Source organism: Thamnophis elegans, chromosome 3, assembly GCF_009769535.1.
Source record: "Thamnophis elegans isolate rThaEle1 chromosome 3, rThaEle1.pri, whole genome shotgun sequence".
Lineage (NCBI taxonomy): Eukaryota > Metazoa > Chordata > Lepidosauria > Squamata > Colubridae > Thamnophis > Thamnophis elegans.
The window spans coordinates 33,495,654-33,517,601 of record NC_045543.1 but is presented as its reverse complement, the minus strand read 5'-3'; the positions used below and the strand labels follow the sequence as shown (position 1 = coordinate 33,517,601).

Here is a 21,948-nt window from a genome sequence, read left to right as displayed (position 1 = left end):
GCAATTCAAAGCATTGCTTCTATAAACATGTCTTTTTTCAAAATGCATGTTTGATTTGTTTAAATTTCCAAAAATTAAACTGACATATTCAGAGAAATATGAAATGCTAGACAGTTACAAAGGAAGATCTCCTGGTCAGAAAGAAGGCTAGAATGTGAATTAGGTATCATTGTACTGGCAAATATGTTGCTAGAACAACTGAACATGGATATTTCATCAAGGATGAATCATTGTTAATTCTTGAGATGATTTAGGATAGCTAAGAAGCCATAGTAAATTTTCTAAGAGTTGATTATAATAATTTGTTAACACAATGATTTGAAATTTTAATATGGTATTATTATTATTGTTCTTGTTAACTATTTTGTCATTAATATAGTATATAGATGACAGGTGAATAATTTGCAAATAGAATTAATAGTTTGGTAGTTTAAAATCTTTTGGGCCTCTTTTGCAAGGAATGGGAAACTAATATTGCTGTAATCACTATTCAGCTGGAGGGAAATATGTATATTTGTGTTAGTTTTTTATCCACATTTTAATCTCTTGTTTGTCACTTCAACATTTTGGGGGTTTTATTTTACCTTAAAAAAATAAAATTAAAATAGATGAAACAAAAAGAAGAAAGTGGCATAAACAAAAGCACTATGTCTGAAACTTCAAGCTGCTCTGAAACTTAGATCTATGTTGAAGTCTGAATGACTGACTTGATATTATTCATAGAAATGTGTTTATCAACCAGGTGCAGATCAATTTACAACCAGAATTGAGCCTAGAATTTATGTTGCTAAGTAAGAAATTTGTTGAGTTTTGTCCCATTTTATGACTTTTCTTGCTACATTTGTTAAGTGAATCACAGTAGTTGTTAAACTAGTTACATGATTGTTAAGTGAACCTGGCTTCCCCATTGACTTTGCTTGTCAGAAGTTCTCAAAAGAAGATCCTGTGACCACAAAACACTGCAAGTCATAAATGTGAATGTGTTGTCAAGCATCTGAATGTAAATCACATGACCATGGAGATAATGCAATGGTAGAAAGTGTGAATAAGGGTCATAAGTCTCTTTTTTTCAGTGCCATTGAATGGTCACTAAGTAAACTGTTGTAAGTCGGGGACTAGCTGTAAATTCCAGCAAAGAAAAATAGCAATTAGCAAATAAGTGTTGTGAAATCTTCAGCCAGCAGATGGCACTGAAGAGTCTCCTTAGCATCAAGATGGCATTTAAAAGTTTAAAAGGAGTTCCAATAGGAAATTGAAAGAAATCCCCTGTTGATTACATTACCTGGATGTTGTTTTTGAAACACCGACATATCCTGTGCTTTCATATTATACCAGGGATCAAGAAATGCAGGCAACAATGTGCATAATGGAGAATCTATGCTTTCTTTGGCTTCACTCCATCTTGAAACCCCTCCCATCATGTCAGCTGTCACAACTAAATAAAGGAGCTCTAAAACAGAGTTACTGAAATATGAGAGTTAGCAATTCAGCAGGCAATGTGGAGGTTTGCCAACATAGAGAAAAACTACTGGTAGTAATTTATTATAATTTAAGTAAAGAGGAGCAAGGGTGGCTTACTGCAAATCTTAGAGGTAGTATTCAGTTCTAGCACATGTATGGATTGACTTGGCAGCACACTCACCTCTAGAGATCTGCAAACATGATGTGCTTGTAGTAATGTGTTGTATGAATAAATTTGAAAATAGTCTAGGAAGTCAATCTGGGACATATTGTAAACTAGATTCAGAAAGATTGTAAGACAGAAAGTAAAAGCAATAAATCAGAAAATGCAGCGCAAAACTTCCCACCTTAGTAGCAATACTAATATGCAACATCTGCACACTTTCTCGCAACTGCACACCCCAGCTTTCAAGATTTTAAGTGAGGAAATTATAACCTATTCAATCTCTGCTATGGGTGCTTTGGAGGCCTTTTTTTTTTTTTTGGAGCCCAAATTGAAAAACCTTTGAGGGGACTTGATTTGGGGTGGAATTTCATGCTTAAAAATGGTATTTCTTGCTGTTTTTAAAAATCAAACTTTTGCACCTAGAGGAGGAAAACTCCTGAGCCTGTGGTCAGGAAAAAGGATGCTTTGGAGGCCATTTTTTTTTAGCCCAAATTGAAAAACCCTTGAGGGCACTTGATTCGTGGTGGAATTTCATGCTTAAAGTGGGCTCAGGAGTTTTCCTCCTCTAGGTGCAAAAGTTTGATTTTTAAAAACAGCAAGAAATACCATTTTTAAGCATGAAATTCTACTTCAAATCTAGTCCCCTTAAGGGTTGCTCAATTTGGGCTCAAAAAAAATTTGGCCTCCAAAGCACCCATTTTTATGACCGTGGGCTCAGGAGTTTTGCTCCTCTAGGTGCAAAAGTTTGATTTTTAAAAACAGCAAGAAATACCATTTTTAAGCATGAAATTTCACCACGAATCAAGTCCCCTCAAGGGTTGCTCAATTTGGGCTCAAAAAAAATTTGGCCTCCAAAGCACCCATTTTTCTGACAGCGGGCTCAGGAGTTTTGCTCCTCTAGGTGCAAAAAAAAAATGATTTTTACAAACAGCAAGAAATACCATTTTTAGGCATGATATTCCACCCTGAATCAAGTGCCCTCAGGGGTTTTTCAATTTGGGCTCAAAAAGAATTTGGCCTCCAAAGCACCCATTTTTCTGACAGCGGGCTCAGGAGTTTTCCTCCTGGGTGCAAAAAGTTTGATTTTTAAAAACAACAATGGAATGGTTTTTTTAGCTTTTCCGACTCCAGACACAACCAATATGTGTTTCTTGTTCGAAACTGAGCTCTGGGTCTAAAGTAACGTTTTCTGGCTGAATTGAGTTCTTTTGCCAATTCTGAGATACGCTTTGGTCTAAGGGAAAGCTCAGATCACCGAATAGAGTGGTTTTTTAGCTTTTCCCACACAGGGTACCACCAATATGTGTTTCTTGTTTGAAACTGAGCTCTGGGTCAAAAGTAATGTTTTCTGGCTAAATTGATTTCTTTTGCCAATTCTGAGATACGCTTTGGTCTAACTTCTCAGGGAAAGCTCAGATCATTTTTAATGGTCCTATGCTAATGTTTTTCTTCTCAAACACAGGCACAGACAGTTTCCCAGATGACACCCAATTTTATACTGTATGTGAGCCACCGTCAATTGCTCAGGGAGACCTTTTTCCCATCCTACCAGAACAGAGACACAAGTGCTGGCTGAGTTCTAACATGGTTTTCCCTCCTCTCAAAATGATTTATTGCTCATGTAGGAATAGAAAGGTGATTGCCCCAACTGCTGTTTCCTATTCTTCTTCCCATCATTACAATTCCTATCCTGCTCTGAGCCAGCAACTGTAACTGATGAGAATATATTTGGCAATTTCTGTAAATAATTGTTAATATTCTTGCTCCAGAACTGAGAAAGATATTGTGCAATATCAAAATGTTGCAGCTACTTCCATGCCATCCAGTAGTTCATTGTCCAATGAACAGAAGTCATGCTGCAGTCAGGACTGCCAATCCTATAGTAATGTTATCTTTCACCACCACCCTCATCTCAGATGTTGTAGTAAATGGCAGTGGCTTTAGCATCTGCTGTTTCTTTGCTGCAAAGCTGTAGACACCAAGGATCCCTGCATCCCACGAGTGCACAAGCAAACCGGTAGTAAAATAAATTGCAACCCACCACTGTCCCAGAAACTGGAAGTGTGGCATTTTAAGACTCCATTCTCATTTTTGCCGTGTTTTTTTATATTTCAAAGGCAATACAAATGAACTAAAATTTACAGTTAGTGCAGATACTCATATTCAGTATGCATCAGAAGTGAATCAATATTTGTTTCTTAACCATTCCAGACCATCCAGTTTTGGTTGCCATGGGGTAAAAAAGATGTGGAGACTCTAGAAAGAGTGCAGAGAAGAGCATCAAAGATGATTAATAGACCGGAGGCTAAAACATAAAGAATGGATGCTGGAATTGGGTATGTCTAGTTTAATGAAAAGAAGGACTGGGGTGACATGACAGCAATGTTCCAATATCTCAGGGGCTGCCACAAAGAAAAGGGAATCAAGCTATTCTCCAAAGCACCTGAGGACAGGCAAGAAATAATGGATGGAAACTAATCAAACAGAGAAGCAATCTAGAACTAAGAATAAATTTCCTGACAGTTAGAACAATTAATCAGTGGAACAACAGAAGTTGTTAATGATCCAACACTGGACGTTTTAAAGAAGAAATTGGATAACTATTTGTCTGAAATGGTATAGGTTTCCTGCCTAAGCAAGTGGATGGACTAGAAGACCTCCAATGTACCTTCCAACTATTCTATTCTATTCTTTTCAAGAATTATCTGCAGATTATTAGTAAATAAGATAGGTGGGTGGATAAATAAAATATACACTGCATTGCTTGCTTAGCCCTTTAAATGTAACATCCTGATATAGTTACTTGCATAAGAATCATATAAACATTTTGATTCATGATCATATTTGAAACCATGTTTAGGTGTGTCCTAAAGAGGAATCATGTACTTCCTGCATGATGTAGTTCATATTTTTTTTGCTCTCTGTAGGACACTTGATGCTGTTCAAGTGCAGCATGATTTCTTGCTTCCTCTTCTGCAGACTGCATGAAGCGAGTCTTGATTCTCCAGTTGCAGCTGCTTGGGGAAAATGTAGGGAAAGTTGAGATATTTACACTTTGTCTTGTCCGTGACTTTGTTGGGCTCAGAAGGATGACCTCTTGGGAACAGACTTTGAACTCCAGAATTGATGCAGCAAAAGTTCAACTCTTCCTATGTAATGAGACTATTTATATTTTCACAATAAAAGTTTCATTTCTGGTAATCCACACATGGGAGGGTAGTGCATGACAAGCATGAGTAGGATTTCCTCTTTCTGAATAAGTTAATATCTTTTTTTTAAATCCATCATTCAACTTACTAAAGAGGTAATGTACAAGAAACCCACATAATGATTTCAAATTATTTCATAATTCCTGAAATATCGGTGCGCTGGAAAAAGCTATATAATTAATAACATCAAAAAGACTTTCACAAAAGTCTGACTGCACCAAAAAATGTGACATCTCCATTCAAGACTATTTTGGCACTTGTCCGTGGTATGGTAAGCTGAAGTTCATCTCCTTCTTCTAATTTTGCAACACCTGCCAAAACATTGCAATCATTTTTAGTACAACAGTCTAATATAGCCAGACCAAAACAAATCGTATTGGCTATGATTTGGCTAGTCCTTAATTGACAAAGCTGCTACCTTCTTTCATTTTGAGGTTAAAAGATGCATATTATGCACATTTTAAACACCTATAAACAAGGTGTATTTAAATAAATATACTGTAGGTAGTCCTCAAGGTACCACAGGCCATTTAATGAACATTCAAAGTTATAACACTCTTCCCACCAAAAGCTATATACAAACCAGTCACGTGCAGGCAGGGGAGGCAGAGCCTCACCACTGTCATCATGAAAAGAAAAAAAAATGTAAAAGGAAAAAGGCTGAGGTAGTTGCTGCCAGAGTCACAGTGGATGACTCTGCTTAGTGCTTAACTGTTTAAAAAAGCCTCTAAAAAAGTGCCCTCTACAAGAGGCGGCTGGAGAACCACGTGCCTCATTTAGTCTGACTTTATGATCACTCGAGCAGAGTTAAGCAAGGGTTAAAAACTGAAAAATTCCTTATGTAGATGAGGCACGTGGTTCTCTTGCCTCCTCCTGTAGAGGGTGGTTTTTTTAGAGGCTTTTTTAAACAGTTAAGCAGAGTCATCCATTGGGGAACTCCGGCAGCAGCTAGCCCAGCCTGACCTCAGCAGCTCTTGCCTTTTTCCTTTTACATTTTTACATTTTCATGATGGCAGGCAAGAGCAGAGTTGAAATCCTCTGTGATTGTGAAACAGCTGGAAAAGGTATGTGGGTTGGAGGGAGGGGGAAGAATTCAAAATTAATGTAATTTGTAAGTAATTTGTGTGTGTGTGTGCGCGTGTGTTTGTTTCTTCACTCAAACAAACTCTCAATTTGAGAGAGAGTTTGTTTGAGAGTGAAGAGAGGGAAAGGGGTAGGAGTCGGAGAGGCAGGGAGGGAAGCCCGCCAGCTTTCTTTCTCTGTGTCCGGGGCAGCCTGCCAGCAGAGGCGGGTCTTTTACCCATCTCTGCTGGCGGACTGCTGCTTGCTTTCTTTTGCCCAGAGGCTGTAGCCCGCCTGAGCTGCCCGCCTCTGGGCAAAAGAAAGAAAGCGCCCGCAGGCCGCTGGCTTTCTTTTGCCTGCCCTGCCGCTATGTCCGACATAGAGGCGGGCCACCCCTATGTCGCACATAGCGGCGGGGCAGGCAAAAGCTGCTTTCTTTCTTTTGCCCAGAGGCGGACAGCTCAGGTGGGCTGCAGCCTCTGGGCAAAAGAAAGAAAGCACCCGCCCGCCGCTGGCTTTCTTTTGCCCGCCTCTATGTCAGACATAGCGGCAGGCAAAAGAAAGCCAGCGGCGGGCTGGCGCTTTCTTTCGCCCACCTGTCAGAATTCAGGCGGGCGAAAGGAAGAAAGCGCTTTACACAGTGGATGTCGGCGGAGAAGACTGCCTCACCAGCCATAAACCTCACAACTTGTTTCAAAGTTTCAATGTCTGCAGCTCCCCCGATTGTCATTGGCCCATATAATCAACCACAGAGACACTGCAGCAAACCCACTGACCTATTCCCCACATCCTGCTTACTGTGTTCCCTCAGATACCTGGCCTGCTTTTCCACCTCATCGGCTTCTACACACTCCTCCCCACCCACCCCAGTCACCATGCCCCCACTTATCTTTCAAATATATCCAGAACTCAGAAAGATGGAGTAGGAAAGGCGCTGGGCCATATGGCACAATCAAGGAGAAGAAATACTATTGGTTTTGCGTTCGTCACTATACTTTGTTCCCCCAGTGTCAGCAACACTAGTGTAAAGCTAGCATTGCTGGCACTGGGGGAGGCAAAGATTGTGAAGAAAGTAAAACCAGCAGGATTTCTTCTCCAGCATTACCAACGCTAACGTAAAGCTAGTGCTGCTGGTCCTGGGGGAGCAAAACATAGCAAGGATAGCAGAACCAAAAGGATTTCTTCCCCTCAATTCTGCCATGTGGCCCAGCAATGGAGCGGCCTTCTCTACTCCAACTTCCTGAGCTCTGGACATCCATGAAAGGTAAGTGAGTGATTATGGCAGGTTAGATAGGGAGGAGATCTTAGGGATGTGGGGAACCCAAGCGTCAGGAAGCGAGCATGGAGTATCTCAGAATGTAGGAGGAAGCCTTGGGAGGTCCAATGTGGGTGGGCCTTCCCTGCACTAGACCTCACATGATCTCCCACACTCAGGTCACCCCTTGCTCTGCTTAATGATCCATGCATCTGTTTAATGAATGCATTGGGGGGAGCAGGGATAGGGAGGTTGTTGACAATGTGTTCATTTAATATGGACCCCAACTTTTGACAGTAATGGATAGGTTCCATAACTCTTGTAAATCAAAGACTATCTGTAACTCCTCTTCTAGAGAGATCTTGACTTCCAACAGGGATTGAAAGGCAGACTACAATAGTGTGGTGTAATAGATAGGCAGTATAATTTAAGATTATGGAAGCTGCCTTGGGTCTTTGGATCAGTCACTCTTTCAGATTCCAGCCTCTCCTGAAGCATTCTCATAAGGCTCCGAGGATGGGGGATCATGGACACTAGTCTAAACTCTTTGGACAATGGTGAAAATAGAAACAAATCTCCACCAGTCAATTGCAAAAAGCAGTCTTAGTTGGAACAGCTTGTATCCTGTGACGATACCTTTAACATCATCAAAAAACAATATCTTTCTATCTCAGTCCTTAGGAAGGACTCAAGAGATGGACAAAAGTAGGCAAATCCAGTCTAAACACCTGGCTGACTATGCAATCAACAATAATAATAAATTATGCATTTCAATTTCTCCAGGGGCTTGGGTTCACTCAGCAGCATTGCATTTTCTAAGTCCTGCGTGGCCTAGAACATTCTTCCCCATTCCTAGCAGATTTTATGCCTATGTCCATCAGGCAGTCCCCAGTTTTATGCCATTTTCCTAACACAGAAAGAGGTGCCCAAAAGCAAAAAGCAGCGTATCTTTGCATCTGTTTCTCTAACAGAGGTTGCTGCCTGCCACTGAAATTGAAAAAGAATTAACTGCAACTCACCTATATGGTGTAAGGAGTTCAGCATAGCCCACCACACCATCCACTAATGAATTTTTATATGGATAATTCTGTTTCCTACCAGTAAAATGCTTATCTAGGCATTATCTATCTATAAATTTAGGATGGTTTTCATAATTACCAGCGGTATAACAAGAATTGTTAGGAGAGGTTTCAGGCATGTTTTGCAGGCAACGAAATAATGTAACCAGACTGAGATCATCTCCAACGACGTGGGCTTTTTTCCTCTGAATCAAATGTCCCATTACAAACATTTCATCTGTATATAAAACCTGAACAAATAAATTTCATTATGACTTTAAATTAATACTTCAGACAGATTAGTAAAAGAACTTTTTTCTCTATTTTACCTGACCATATATGAAGAAGTAGCCAGCTTCTCTGACCAGTATTTTATTTCCATGTTCTTCTAGAGCTGTTCCTCTTTTAAAGCTAAGAAGCCAGGGAACTATACTTGAGTCATCTGAAAAATTATTAGTATCTCATTAAACATGGATTGACTATTTTCCTTGTATATTTCCTATGTTTTTTTTAAAGAAAAAAATATTATAGCTTTCAGATGAGTAGCTCAAACAGAAACTAAGAACAAGTATTAATGTTTGATGAGTAATTCAGATAAATATGGTAAGCCATGATTAATGGTTGAGGATACAAAGGGAAGGGAAAGATGAATCACTAAAAGGTAATTTACCTTTTATCTTTTCACTATGACTTTTTAAATTCAAATGTAGCAGTGCTTTTGTATCATCTTGCTTTTTTCAACTTTCTTTTGTAATACAATATTTGCTTTTTTTCAATATTCTTTTTAATCTATTTCAATATTTTAACAATACATATGGATTTTTAAAAAGAGATAAGTAGCTTTACCAAGGTAAAGTCCAAAGATCTTCAGGAACAGCCTCCTGACAGAAGCCATATTTTTATGGATCTACCAGGGTTCAGATTCTATCTAAATTCACTTCAGTAGTCAGGTGTCCTGTGTAGATTTTTAGCATATAAGCTATAGAAACAAACAAACCTTTTGGGACAAAGAAACCATAATTGGTTGTGTCATCCATTGAAACAATGGATCATCAGAGTCGAAAACTTGAACCTCTAATGTTGTTTCAGAGTTTCCCCTAAAAGTGGGAAAGGTAGAGTGGTAAAATGCTAATAAATATAACTGGATTTTCCCTTCCTGCATTATTTAAAAACATGTTTGAGCAATTATAATGCAATGGCAGAATATGTTTACTCACAGAAAATTTGTGGGTTGTGCTAAATCAAGTTAAGAAATTAATACATTACCATGTTGCCGAATGGCACTTTTGCTGTCAGCCATCAATTGCAGACATGACTGTAGTACTAGAAAGATATATTTCATATTACATGGGATTCAAGTAAAATAAATAAAAAAATAATTCGTTTCAAGAAAGTTTTGATTGTAACTCTTCCTACACTACTAATGAGTTTTTAATTCAAACTGGTTCAAGGGAATTTGCATTCATATTCTGTAACGAATACATGTTGCTAGAGGCCCATTCAAAAAAAAAAAAGCCAGTTTAGAATTATAGTATTGCTAATATTATACTTTCGAGGAAAATGAACCATGTTAATAAGAGCAAGTATAAGATGTAATACACAAGATAGGGTTAGTTCATCTTTGATTAGATGCATATGAGTTAAATTCCACTGATAACTGATCAGGGAAAGAGAGAGAAGGATTAAAGTTCATCAAGCAACAATTCATCTAAAGAGTGGAAGCTTGAAAGACATCCATCTTTTCAGCAGGAAAGTTTGCTATTACAGATACCTCTGGTCTACCCTGCCAGCATCGGATATTGTGACCATATAAGCCCCCCCCCCCTCCCATGCTCAGCCACAATTCTTAATGTCCTGGACCCTGAGGTGTTTTTCCAGATACAACTATGATCTCCAATCAGATCTTATTTCATCCAGTCAGATCTTATCTTACCTGTTTCTCCTCTCTGAGAGGGGGATCTTTTCCCTCTATGGCTGTCTCCAGTCCACATTATGTTTCGGTTTCCTCGATGTGATCCCCAAACAATTCCCTGACAAAACACGGGCAAATAAGCATCATGAAGGGTGTAATTCCTCCAGTGCCCAAAGGATTTCAACTCACCTGGCTGGAAACTGCATTGGCCACCTTCCAGTATGGAATGAAAGGGCTGGCTGCCTTGGTTTCTCCCAAGGGCTCCACAAGCTGGGGAAGTGAATTCCTTGCCTGATTCTTGCCATTCAGCTTGCTGGTGAGGACTGCTAGTTCTGTTTTTAGTGCAACAACATAGTAAAGAGATGCGGCCGCCAGGCAAGAGGAGACAAACACTGCAAGTCCAAGAAAGATGAATAGGAGCCCTTTGCAATCAAAGCCATTAACAGAAGGAGAGGAAGAGGAGGAAGACCCACAAGTGGTGAAGGTATTGCCTTTTTCTCGCGGGAAATTCATAGATTTCATGACTGTTATTAAAGCCAAGTAGAAACTTCAGCTACTTCTCATTCTGTGCAATGCAAACATTTGGCCAGTTGCATCCAAGCTACGTGGTCAAAATCCAATACTGCGTGTTTCCGGTCATGAGAACCTGCTGATGCCACATATGTTGTTTCTGCTCTGCATCTGCACAATGTGAAGCTCTGTTTCTGTATTTTAGCAATGAATCTTCCTCATTTTGGTTCCTGCTTCATTTATTACCCATTATCCTCATTATGCAACCCCATGTCCTTGCCTGACTGCACAATCTCTACCAATGAACTTGCATTTTGCAGCTGGGCATTAATTTCCTCCTTGGCAAATGAGTGCTGGGTGGGAGAATTTTTTTAAAAAGTGGGACTTCTGTCCATTTATAGTTCCCTCGTACGCTACATATATCCCCTCTCATTAGGTCTGCTGTTGCAGAAGCATTGCATCAGTTCCAGATATTCTTTTTTTCCCCAAAGAATTTTTTATTTTTTTATTCTCTTACATACCATTTTAAGTATACATTCACATGATTATTCTTCTTTACATTTATCATTCTTATACATTTATTATTTCATTTAATAGGTTATAATATACAGTTTGGGTTGCTTTATTTACCATCTCTTCCTCCTTTTGTAACACCACCTTGTTTCCCTTTCTTTTCTCCCTCCCTTCCCTACTTTCTTCCTTCCTCCTCTCCTTCCCCTCCTTTCTTCCCTTACTTTTCTCCCACTCTTGCTCTTCCTCTTCCCCTTCCTCCTCTCTCACCTTCTCTTTCTCTCCTTTCCATCCTTCTCTCCTTACCACTTTCTTCTTTCCCCCATTTTCCTTTCATTCTCTCCTCCTCTCTCCCTTTCTTTTTCTATTATTGTTGGTGTATATTTCAAAACTCAGTTTGTGTTTCCTTGGGATGGTATTTCCACCAACCCAAATATAATTTAGTATCATTTCTTATTCCCTTACCTTCGCTAGTCTACCCTAGTTATGTTCCCTCCCCTTTATATCTTGCTCTTGAATATATACTTATATATTTAATATTTTCTTTTCTGTTTTCCCCTTCTCCCCCCCCACTTTTCCATTTAATAGTGTGTCATCTGGGTACTTTATCTTCTCCCTACTTTCTTTCCTACCTTGCTTTCTCTAGCCAATCATAAAAACTTTCCCATGCCTTGAAGTACTCTGATTCCTCTTTATGTCAGCCTATTCATCTCTGCACAATCTAATATCTTTTTTTATTATCTCTTCGTCTGTTGGTAGCTTATTAAATTTCCAATTTTGGGCAAATACAATTCTCGCTGCTGTAGTTACATGTATAGTCAAATAAGTAGCCTCTTTCTCGAATTCCTCTGGGATAATACCTAGTAGAAATATCTCTGGTCTAAATTCTATTTCTTGTTGTAACATTTTCTTTAACATTTTCTCTTATTTTAGTCTAATATTTCCTTGCTTCTGCACATGTTCACCACATATGATAGTATGAACCTATTGCTTGTTAACATTTCCAACATTTCGCTGACTTGTCTTTAAATATCTTTGCTAATTTTCCCAGTGACATGTGCCATCTCTAAAACATTTTGTATAAGTTTTCTTTGTAAGTTGTTGACATGGTTAATTTATAATTCCTTTCCCATAGTTGTTGCCACTTTTCTAGTTCAATCATGTAGCCAAAATTCTTTGTCCAAGTTAATATTGTATCTTTAACGACTTCTTCTTCTAGCATAGTTCTTAATAGGTAGCTATATAGTTCCTTGATTATTCTTTCTTCTGTTCCCATAAGTATCTTATCCAACTCCGAACTTCCTAAGTTAAAACCATACTCCCTTTTATCTTTTTCATGTCTTGATTGTATTTGCAATTTTGCAAACCATCCTATATCAATCCCTTTTTTTCCTAATTCCTGTTTTTGCTTTCGTTCCCCCTTTCTGTTAAGATATCTTTGTATCTCATAAATATTTTTCATACTATTTCATTAATAGTATTTCATACTATTAATATTTCCATTGTTGAAAGCCACATTGTTATTTCTAAATAATGTTTCCCTTTCACTCTTTCCCATATTGTTAATAATCCATTCCTTACATAATGTCTTTGAAAATAGCCATGTGCCCTACTTTTATCATACCACAAAAAAGGATGCCAACCCAGTTGCAAATCATGACCCTCCAAAGTCAATAATCTTGTATTTCTCAATAAAATCCATTATTTAATCCAAGCTAGTCCCACTGCTTGATAGTACAATTCTCAGTTTGGTAATCCAAACCCACCTTAATCCTTGCATCTTGCAACATTTTTATATTAATTCTTGCTTCCCCCCCCCCGCCATATATATTTCCCCACTATTTTATTCATACTTTCAAAGAATTTTTTTCTCTAATTTTATCAGTATTGTTTGGAATAGGTATAGCAATCTTGGTAATAAATTCCTCTTTACTACCGCTATTCTTTCCATCAATGATAATTGTAAGTTTTTCCATCTTTCCAGATCTATTTCTATTTGTTTTCTCACCTTATAATAATTCTCCTTTAATGTTACACACCTTGATGTCAATTGAATACCCAAATATTTCACTTTTTTCACCACCTGTATATCCACTTTCCCCATCAACTCTCTTTTCTGTTTTTCTGTCATATTTTTCACCAGAATTTTTGTTTTATCTTTATTAATCTTCAAGTCCGCTACTTCTCCATATTCTTCTATTATTTTAACTAGTTTTGGCCCTGTTTCTATTGGATGCTCCATAATAAACACCAAATCATCGGCAAACGCTTGTAATTTATACTTTTCTTTCTTAACCCTCATACCTTTTACCTCTTTATTTTGTTGTATTTTTCTATTCAAAATCTCTAGTGTCAGTATAAATAATAATGGCGATAGTGGACATCTTTGTCTAGTTCCCTTCGTAATTGCTATCTTTCCTCTCATGTCATCATTTACCATTACCTTTGCTGATTGGTTATTATATATTGTTTTAATCATATTTATAAATCTCTCACCAAATCCCATCATTTGAAGTTGCATTATCATAAAATGCCAGTTCACATTATCAAAGGCCTTTTGAGCAACCAGAAACTGCAACAGCATTTGCTTTTCAGGGTGGGCTTCATAGTACTCTAGCGTATTCAATACAATTCACATATTGTCTCTGATCTGTCTCTTGGGGAGAAATCCATTTTAGTCTATGTGTATAAATTCATTTAAAAGTCTCTTCATTCTTTCTGGCATTATTGATGCAAAAATTTTATAATCCATATTTAATAGTGAAATAGGTCTATAGTTCTTAACTTGTTGTGGATCTGACTCTTCGATTCTTTTAGTATCTTCTAGAGGACTTTTATCAATTCCTTTTTGACAACAATGGTTCAAGTTCAACCCTTCCTAGGCAGCTTATACCAGGCACCATTTACTACTAGATAGCAATGCAGACAATTCATTCAACAAATTTTATTTTAAGTTCCTCGCTTCGAAAGCAAATCTCAGAGATTTTCAAAAGTTACCAAGAAAATCAAAGGCGTAGAGTGAAAGTTAAACCCCAAGAGATTTCAATTTGCTTTCTAACATCCTTAAGCAGTTCTCAAGATCTATCACTTCCTTTCTTCTATCTAATGGCTCCGTCCGTTCGATGCAGGTCCGAGGGTGGGAGAGCTTTGTAACGTCCACTCCCACTTTTCTTCTGCCACTCTCTCTTTAAAAAGCTTTTGTCAGATCCCTAAAAGTGATACTGCCATTCAATTGGGAGGAGTGGGGCCTTGGAGTCAATTTATTAGCAGTGCCTGTGACAACTGAGATTTTACAACTGGTATCCTGGTGCCAAAGTGCCTTGAGATCCCCTCACCTTTTGGGGGAATGTTTATGATGGCCATGTGGGACATTTCACTTTAATTCTAACGGAAGATAGCCATGGGAATGTATGTTTATTTGGCTCTCAGGGCAGTTGAAAGAGGAAACATCTTCACACTTGTGTATTGGCTAAAATCTGCATTCTAACTAATGGGAGGGTTCTCTACTGCTTTAATTCTACTTGCATTGCCTAAGGGGATTCAGATGTTGCTTTGAATTCAATGGCTGCCATTCTACTTAATAAAAGGTTCCTTTTAAAATACTCTGTTTCAAGAGTCTTCACCTTCTTAAGTTAGGAGAGGAGCCCTTACAGCTTCAACCAGAGGTTAAAAAATTAATTTACAGGAATGTTGCACTTTCGAGCACTCTTATTATCTCATCCAGATGGTCACCACGCTGATTCCCGTGCTTTGTCTGGCCTTCCAGCTGCGGTAGCTCGCATTGGCTGCCTTTCCTGCTTTGGGTCCAGAAGCAAATGCAGGCATTTTAGGGGAATTGCAGGTTCCCCAATCATACCCACTTGTTCCCCCCCTCTTCACTGTCTCCTAGGACAGCTATGGTAGGGTTAAAGTTAATCCCTCCCCCGATACAGTAGGAATCTGATGGTTCTTCAGAGAGCCCTCCGGAGAACATGTCCTGTTACTGAGATTCAGGCCACACCCCTCTCAGTTCCAGATGTTCTTGTCTGGTTCATGTATGATTACTTCCATTAGCCCACTTATCATTAGATTGTCCTGGTGGTGGACCTTGTTACTACTGGTGATATCCAAGTCACCCTGATTCTCTTACTTCATGTCAGTTTCATATCTGAGGCAGGCAGCTGAAGTGCTTTGACCAAAGAGCCTTACTGGTAAGGTGGGCACCAATCAGGATTTGAACCTGTGTCAAGGGTCAATATCTAACGGTTAGAGTTGATTCATCCAGCTGTAATGCAAAGTCTGTTGTCTGTAGTATGCTGTACAATACATCTTCCACATTCTCAGCCATTTCATCTATGTGTCTTTGCACTGAATTGTTGCTGAGAGGAATTGTCTAATTATATCATGTGGTGACTTATTTATTTATTTATTAGACTTATATATTGCTTCATAGGGCTTGCAGCCCTCTCTAAGCGGTTTACAGATTTTTAGCAAATTGAGTCAGAAAATTGCCCCCACAGTCTGGGTCCTCATTTCACCCACCTTGGAAGGATGGAAGGCTGAGTCAACCTTGAGCCAGTGAGATTTGAACCTCTGAACTGCAGATAACAGTCAGCTGAAGTGGCCTGCAGTACTGCACCCTAACCACTGCGCCACCTCGGCTCCTTATGCAAAACAGTACTCAGAACCTCACTAATGGCTGGTAGGATGAGTTCTTCACCAATAGCATGTGGTTTTCCAGACTTAGCAATCAGTAATTAAATGTTTTATGATGCACACAAACCATCAGTGTTTTGCTGGGAAGCATTGCAAAACATGTGTGACAGTGTTGGGCGCTTTTGCAAGTTATCACGAAGTGATTGAAAAAAAGTTAGGTTCTTGTCTGCCTTGTCAGGATGTGCCTTCTTCAAATGTTCATTCAGTCTGGAAGGCTTCATTGCCTTTTTCACATAGTAGGCACCGTGGCAGCTGCTGGTTTGATGGTGCAGGTATAAATCCATACTTCAGATATTCCACACTATATTGTCTACATTTCTTCTTTGAGTTTTCTGCTTCTGCCATTTCTGCTCTGAAAATCAGAATATTTACAGTATGTGTGTGTTCACATCTGGTTTAAGGCTTTGCTAAGTGAATAAATAAACCCTACCAACTCTCTGCCTGCTTTCTCTGTGCAAATAAACCAGGATGTTGCTCTTTACTCTGCAGCAAAGCAAGGATTCTGGATTGCGATTCTGTAGCATGATGAGATGATCAATTAAATAAAGTTTCATTTTACAAAGTCATTGTGGGCACATTGTTTGCATTGGTGTAATTAAGAAAGCACCAACATTTGCTGGAATTATTTGATGAGATTATTGCATGGTACCTAGGGATTCCCAATATTTAAAGTGAGATTGGGAACATTTTAACAGATCTATATGTTCTTGGGTTCTAATTTTCACTAAAGAACCATGGGGATGGAAAGGGAAATATAGACAATGGAGTCCAATCCCCTTCCTCAACAGATTAGAAGCAAAGAATAACTCTAGCAAAATGTAGCCTTTTACTTCTTTGGGGAGTCATTTTCTTTTTTTAATTATTATTTCCCCCCAATGCAACTCATGCAAAGGGTCATCTACATGTACATTACATTTTCCACACTTTCCCAGATGGAGGAAAATAATTTAGAAAAAAAGAAAAACTTTTCCCAGTCCTCCTGGCTGTTCTGTTGTTCCCCTCCCACGCCTGGATTTTAAACTGAATGCTAGGCTCAGCTCTGCAAGGAAGCCGAGATGGAGGGAAATTGCTTGGGAACAGAATAGATACTTTGGCTGGGGCGTGGGGGAGGTAGCTAGAATAGAAGCAAAGGAAGACTCACCGGACAGAGATCTGCTGGGCTGTGTGGTTGAGATAAGGAACCCGGGAGCAGCAGCAGCACCACCTGTGCCTCTAGGCGAGGTACGAAAAGGAGTGAGTGGGAGGGGCGGGAGGTGAGGAGGGAGCCAGTCAGTGGTGCATTTTACCAGTTCTCCAAACTGACCATAATTTGTCTTACTGTTCAGGAGAACCGATCAGAACCGGCTGAATTTCACCCCTGCCGGAAGTGCTCAACTGACTGGCGGCCAACAAAGCCCCAGGCAGAATTGCGCCCTGCGAGGGGGCCACCTCCAGCACTCCTCTGCCACATCCCTTGCCTCTTAGCACCCCCCTGCCGCCGCCCCTTGCCTCTTAAGTCATCCCACCGCCCCCCAGGGGGTGGTACTGCCCACTTTGGGAACCACTGCTCTAACCAATCTGCCATCCAGCTCCCCCATATATATGTATATAATTACAAGTTAAGCACTAAGCAGAGTCATTCATGGTGATTCTGGCAGCAACTAGCTCAGCCTTTTTCCTTTTACATTTTTTTTTCTTTTCATGATGACAGTGGTGAGGCTCTGCCTCCCCTGACTGCACGTCCCTATGGTTGACCCATCATAACAATTCATGCCATGTGATAAAAGTCATATACTAATCCCAGGGACTTCCAAATTTCTCCAAAACTCACAGAACATCAAAGAAATATTTGTTGGGTTGCAGGCTAGCAACTACTTTGTTTTTTGTGAGCTGCAAAATAACAAACTCACTGCTCAAATACAGTATCTAAATATTTTCTGGTTTTGCCTTAATTAGAGATCCATACTGCTAGATACTCAACAATGTTGCTACTCCTTGTTAATATGTGATCATCCCTTGCTGATGCTGAAACTATATGGCTATTTTTTAATTATTTCCCCAAAAGCAATTTAAGCAATGGGGGTAGGGAATGAGTAAAAAGGCTTGTAGGATATGAAACTTGATCAACATTGTGGGTAGTTTTCAGTGGTGGGTTCCAGATCCCGTTGCAAACGATACGGTGCAATGGGGCCCAATGTCCACCACATAAATGCGCGCAGCGCACACACATGCTTACTTACTTTCTGTGATGCTCCGCAACACTTCCGCAACGTTCCAGCTGCTCGGCGGAGCATCGCACAGGCGCTGTACACTCCGTGCGGGTGCGTGGAAGCCCCAAAGAGCTCAAATACAGATAAGGATGGGTGGGCGGGTGGGCCCTCCGGAGCACCGTGCCAGAACAGTACCCGGTGCTCCCAGCAGGCAGCAGTACGCCCGTACTGGGGCGTACTGGTTGTAACCTACCACTGGTAGTTTTGTTATGGATTTCTCCTCCTGATTCTTCCCAAATGTCCAAAATTATTCAATAAAACTTGTTTCTTGCTTTTAGTCTGATGTTTCTTTCTTCTTCAGTTTTCCAATCTGTAACCATTTCAGCTAGTCACAACCTGTTGTTGGAAAAAATCTCCTGGTTCATTCCCCAGCTGGAAAGCAGTCACCAGCACTGAGAAGAAATTGACACGGAAGCAAGCTGCCAGAAAGCGGAACCCTTTAATTCAGGAAGGCAAGAGAAAGTAGTGACACAGCTCAAGCATTCCTGGCTAGCAAGCAGTTTGGGATTGTGTCTCTGTTGGTTTTTTATACCCATTTTCCCTTTGAAACTTCTGTAGTTTGATGGGTTTTGATGTACCTCTAGTTGAAGTGATTGCCCTGAGTTTTTTTCTTCCTACCTTAATGAGCTAATCCTGGTCCCAGACCTTTGTCTTTCCAATCCTATCAGGAGCCAGGAAAAGGGAGTTCTAGTTTTGCCTTGGTGAGTTATTTTTAGCTTAGTCCCACTTATCTTTATTCTTCTACTTAAGTGTTTCTGTGGTCAGCTTTGTTACTTTTGTAACAGCCATTAATGGCTTTTGGCTGCCCTGAGTTTTCCTTCAGCTGGTGCTTTTGCTTTGGGTTGAATTTCTTAAAGGGGGAGGGGTTGTTTTAAGTCTTTTGGCACTGCTTTAGTGGTTCCTGGCACTGTCCTTTTGGGGTGTACTTACCACATTCTCAAACTCAGTTCTCTCAATCTTTGTGAAAATATAGACCATTGCCACCTTCTCCTCTGTTACTTCATCTGTTCTCCAGATTTTCTGAAACAGAGACTCAGAAAGCCATTGTACTGTGCTTTGAGAAGGTGCTTTGCAACCAAAGATTCTCAGAGTTTGCAATTCAAACACCATGGAGCTAGTCAAAGAAGAATCTTCCCTTCATGGGAACTGAAAACAAAATTACTTCACACAGGTGAATATGCATCTGGTCACAATTAAGGACAGGCAAATGCAATATCAATCACAGAGAAGTATCCTTTCATTATTTACCAACAGGCCTCCCCATAATCAGCCAGTCCTGTGCTGATTTCTATAGAGAAGGATTTCCCACTCTCTTGATAGGGCTATAAAGAGTCATTTCAGAAATTATACAGAAGAAAGCATCAACTCATGCAACAAATAGGTGCCACATAAAACACTGTTGTATGGAGACAGCTACAATGAAATAAGTTCTTCAAAGCATCTTCCAACCAGGACCATTGAAGGCACCAACTTCAATCTGTCCCAAACAGCAATTTCAACTAGACAAACCATGCAACTTTTAAAAGAGCACTATAAAAAAAGACAAGCACAATGCGTTAATCTGAAATTTGGAAATTAGCAGCAAGCAGCAAAGTATATTTATATTTAAAGCAGACCACATACCGGAAGAGGAAGTTAGGTACTAATTGTAAATGCATCATTTTATTGCATATTTCAGTACACAAATGTAGACTTTGAGTAAAAATTTAATGCAAAGAAAAATGAGAATTTTTTTAGGAATTCTTTTATTATATATTACTCACAGTCTGAACATACAGGAAATGGCAGGACTGTTCAACTTCACTTTTAAGTCTTCTCTCACACACAGGCACACCATGTAACATTTCAGAAAAATTTCCTCTTAAACATATTTATTCAACTTCCACTGACTTCAATCCTTTTTTTAATGCTTATACTTATCACCCCTCCCACAACTGCCATGGAATGTGTTACATGATTTATTGCAAGCTCTGCAAGGGCAAATGAGGTTGACAGATATCACTTTGTGAAAGTAGGTCAACAGTGTCTTTGAAGGGGAAAGTCAAACTTAAATCAGTGACTTGAAGGGAAAATGTATTTTGAGCCTGTCCTATTGGACTCCTCCCCCAAAAAACCCGTTTTAAGAGCTTTAAAACACTCAAAGTTGCTGAAAAAGAACGCTCTCTTTCAGGCTACCATACTGGAAATTTAGGAAGCAGTTCGGGAAATGTTTGTAAAATATAGTTGCTAAAGATAATAATACAGATTTGTAAAAAAAAAAAAAATCTTGCACAATCTGTACCTACACTTTGCTCCAAAAAATTAACAGTGTTACACTAGCAACTTACAAAAATGAAAGGACTACTTAAAATGTATTATATGTGATCAGAATAATCATAGAAGAAATTGGTGAGGGAATATTATACCAAAGAGAATTTCTCAGCAAATGAAACACCAACAGACTATCATTTACAATTTCAAATTTTAATGATAGCCTTGTAAAAGTTTTACAAACATTAACTAAAACAATTGAAAAATATGTTATATTTCTCTCTCCATTTCCCATCCAAATGCACATTTTAAATATCTACTTGATCAGGTCACATATAAATTTGATGTGACTATTGATGTAATAGGACATCATATAATCCTCAACATAATCTCTATATTTACTTGGATCTGGTCTGCAAAACTCTCAATGACCACTAGAGGGCAGAATGAAATGTACTTTAATACTTTGTTGGCATCTAATGTTTTTTTTTTAATGGTTTGTATTTTTGTTGCCCACATCCAGAAGCCCCATTGAAACTTTCTTCCAAAGAGCAAAAAGGTCAATGTAGCGTTCCAATAAACAAATACCTCAGGACTGACTGTCAAAGAGTACCATGAACAGTGATGCAGTTTCAAATAGTAATGTGTATCAAAACAAATTTGGGGCACAAATCAGTCATTAAAACTGAGCCTTATAAACTTGTGCAATCATTTGAGCTGAGTACTGCATAAACATTTCAAGTGACTATTTCAGGAAGAAATAAAAATGAAAAGGGCTTTATATATTTGCTATGAACCTACTTGAATCACAGTTCTTTCAGCACAATTATTCTACATTTCTCGATGCCATAATGAAAATTAATTGCATACACTAGAAAGTAATTAGAATATTAAGTAATTTAATTAGTGAATCAATGTATACATCAATTATAAATATATTAAGTAGAAAATTCATTGCATATATTAGATATTAATTTGCATAAACTAAAATTACTGCAATTCATATTTATAACCCGTCTTCTTTGAGCAATTACAAAAAACAATTATCTGCCTCTATTATTATACTGTATTTCTTCTTTTCAAATACATAGTATATTTACTTAGAAACATCCTTTCTCTTGTCCGTTCCCTCTAATACTGTATGATAATGTAAATGTAAAACAAATTTTGCCTATAGAAAAAGATTATGTATTTATTAGATTTCTATCCAGCCTTTATTATTTTATTAACTTAAGGCAATGAACATGCCTAATATACCTTCCTCCTCCTATTTTCCTTATAACAACTTTGTGAGGTGGGTTGGGCTGAGAATGACTGGTCCAAAGTCACCTAACTGGCTTTTATGCCTAAGGCTGGACTGGAACCTACTGTCTACCAGCTTCTAGTCTGGTGTTAGACGAAGATGGTGTATTTAAAAAGGTTTTGCTCAAAAATATTGGTAAAAGATTAATCAAAGTTTTCATTACAGGCTCAGGAAATTACTGACCCATAAAAGTTGCTCTGCTATCAAAATAGGAAAATTATATATTTCTAAAATATGATAAGCTTCAAGTTTATTAAAAATGTCTGCAAATCAAAGCAAGTATCTTGAAAAACTAAAGTATAATAAAT

At 38.8% G+C, this 21,948-nt stretch overlaps 1 protein-coding gene across 3 annotated transcripts; it reads right to left on the bottom strand.

The window, feature by feature from the left end:
• Nucleotides 1-4,387: 4,387 nt before the first annotated feature.
• TNFSF13B (TNF superfamily member 13b) lies at nt 4,388-10,790 on the bottom strand. 3 transcript variants are annotated; one of them, XM_032214738.1, is made up of 6 exons: nt 10,313-10,790; nt 10,145-10,241; nt 9,478-9,534; nt 8,541-8,653; nt 8,312-8,462; nt 4,388-5,147 (listed from the first exon to the last, which is right to left on the bottom strand). In XM_032214738.1, exons 1-6 carry the CDS (start codon nt 10,643-10,645, stop codon nt 5,035-5,037), a joined length of 864 nt encoding a protein of 287 aa, XP_032070629.1. In that variant the 5' UTR covers nt 10,646-10,790; the 3' UTR covers nt 4,388-5,034. The 3 variants fall into 3 exon arrangements, with proteins under 3 accessions (XP_032070629.1, XP_032070630.1, XP_032070631.1); XM_032214739.1 differs by having other exon boundaries at nt 8,312-8,449; nt 8,546-8,653; XM_032214740.1 differs by lacking the exon at nt 9,478-9,534.
• Between the last annotated feature and the right edge of the window lie 11,158 nt (nt 10,791-21,948).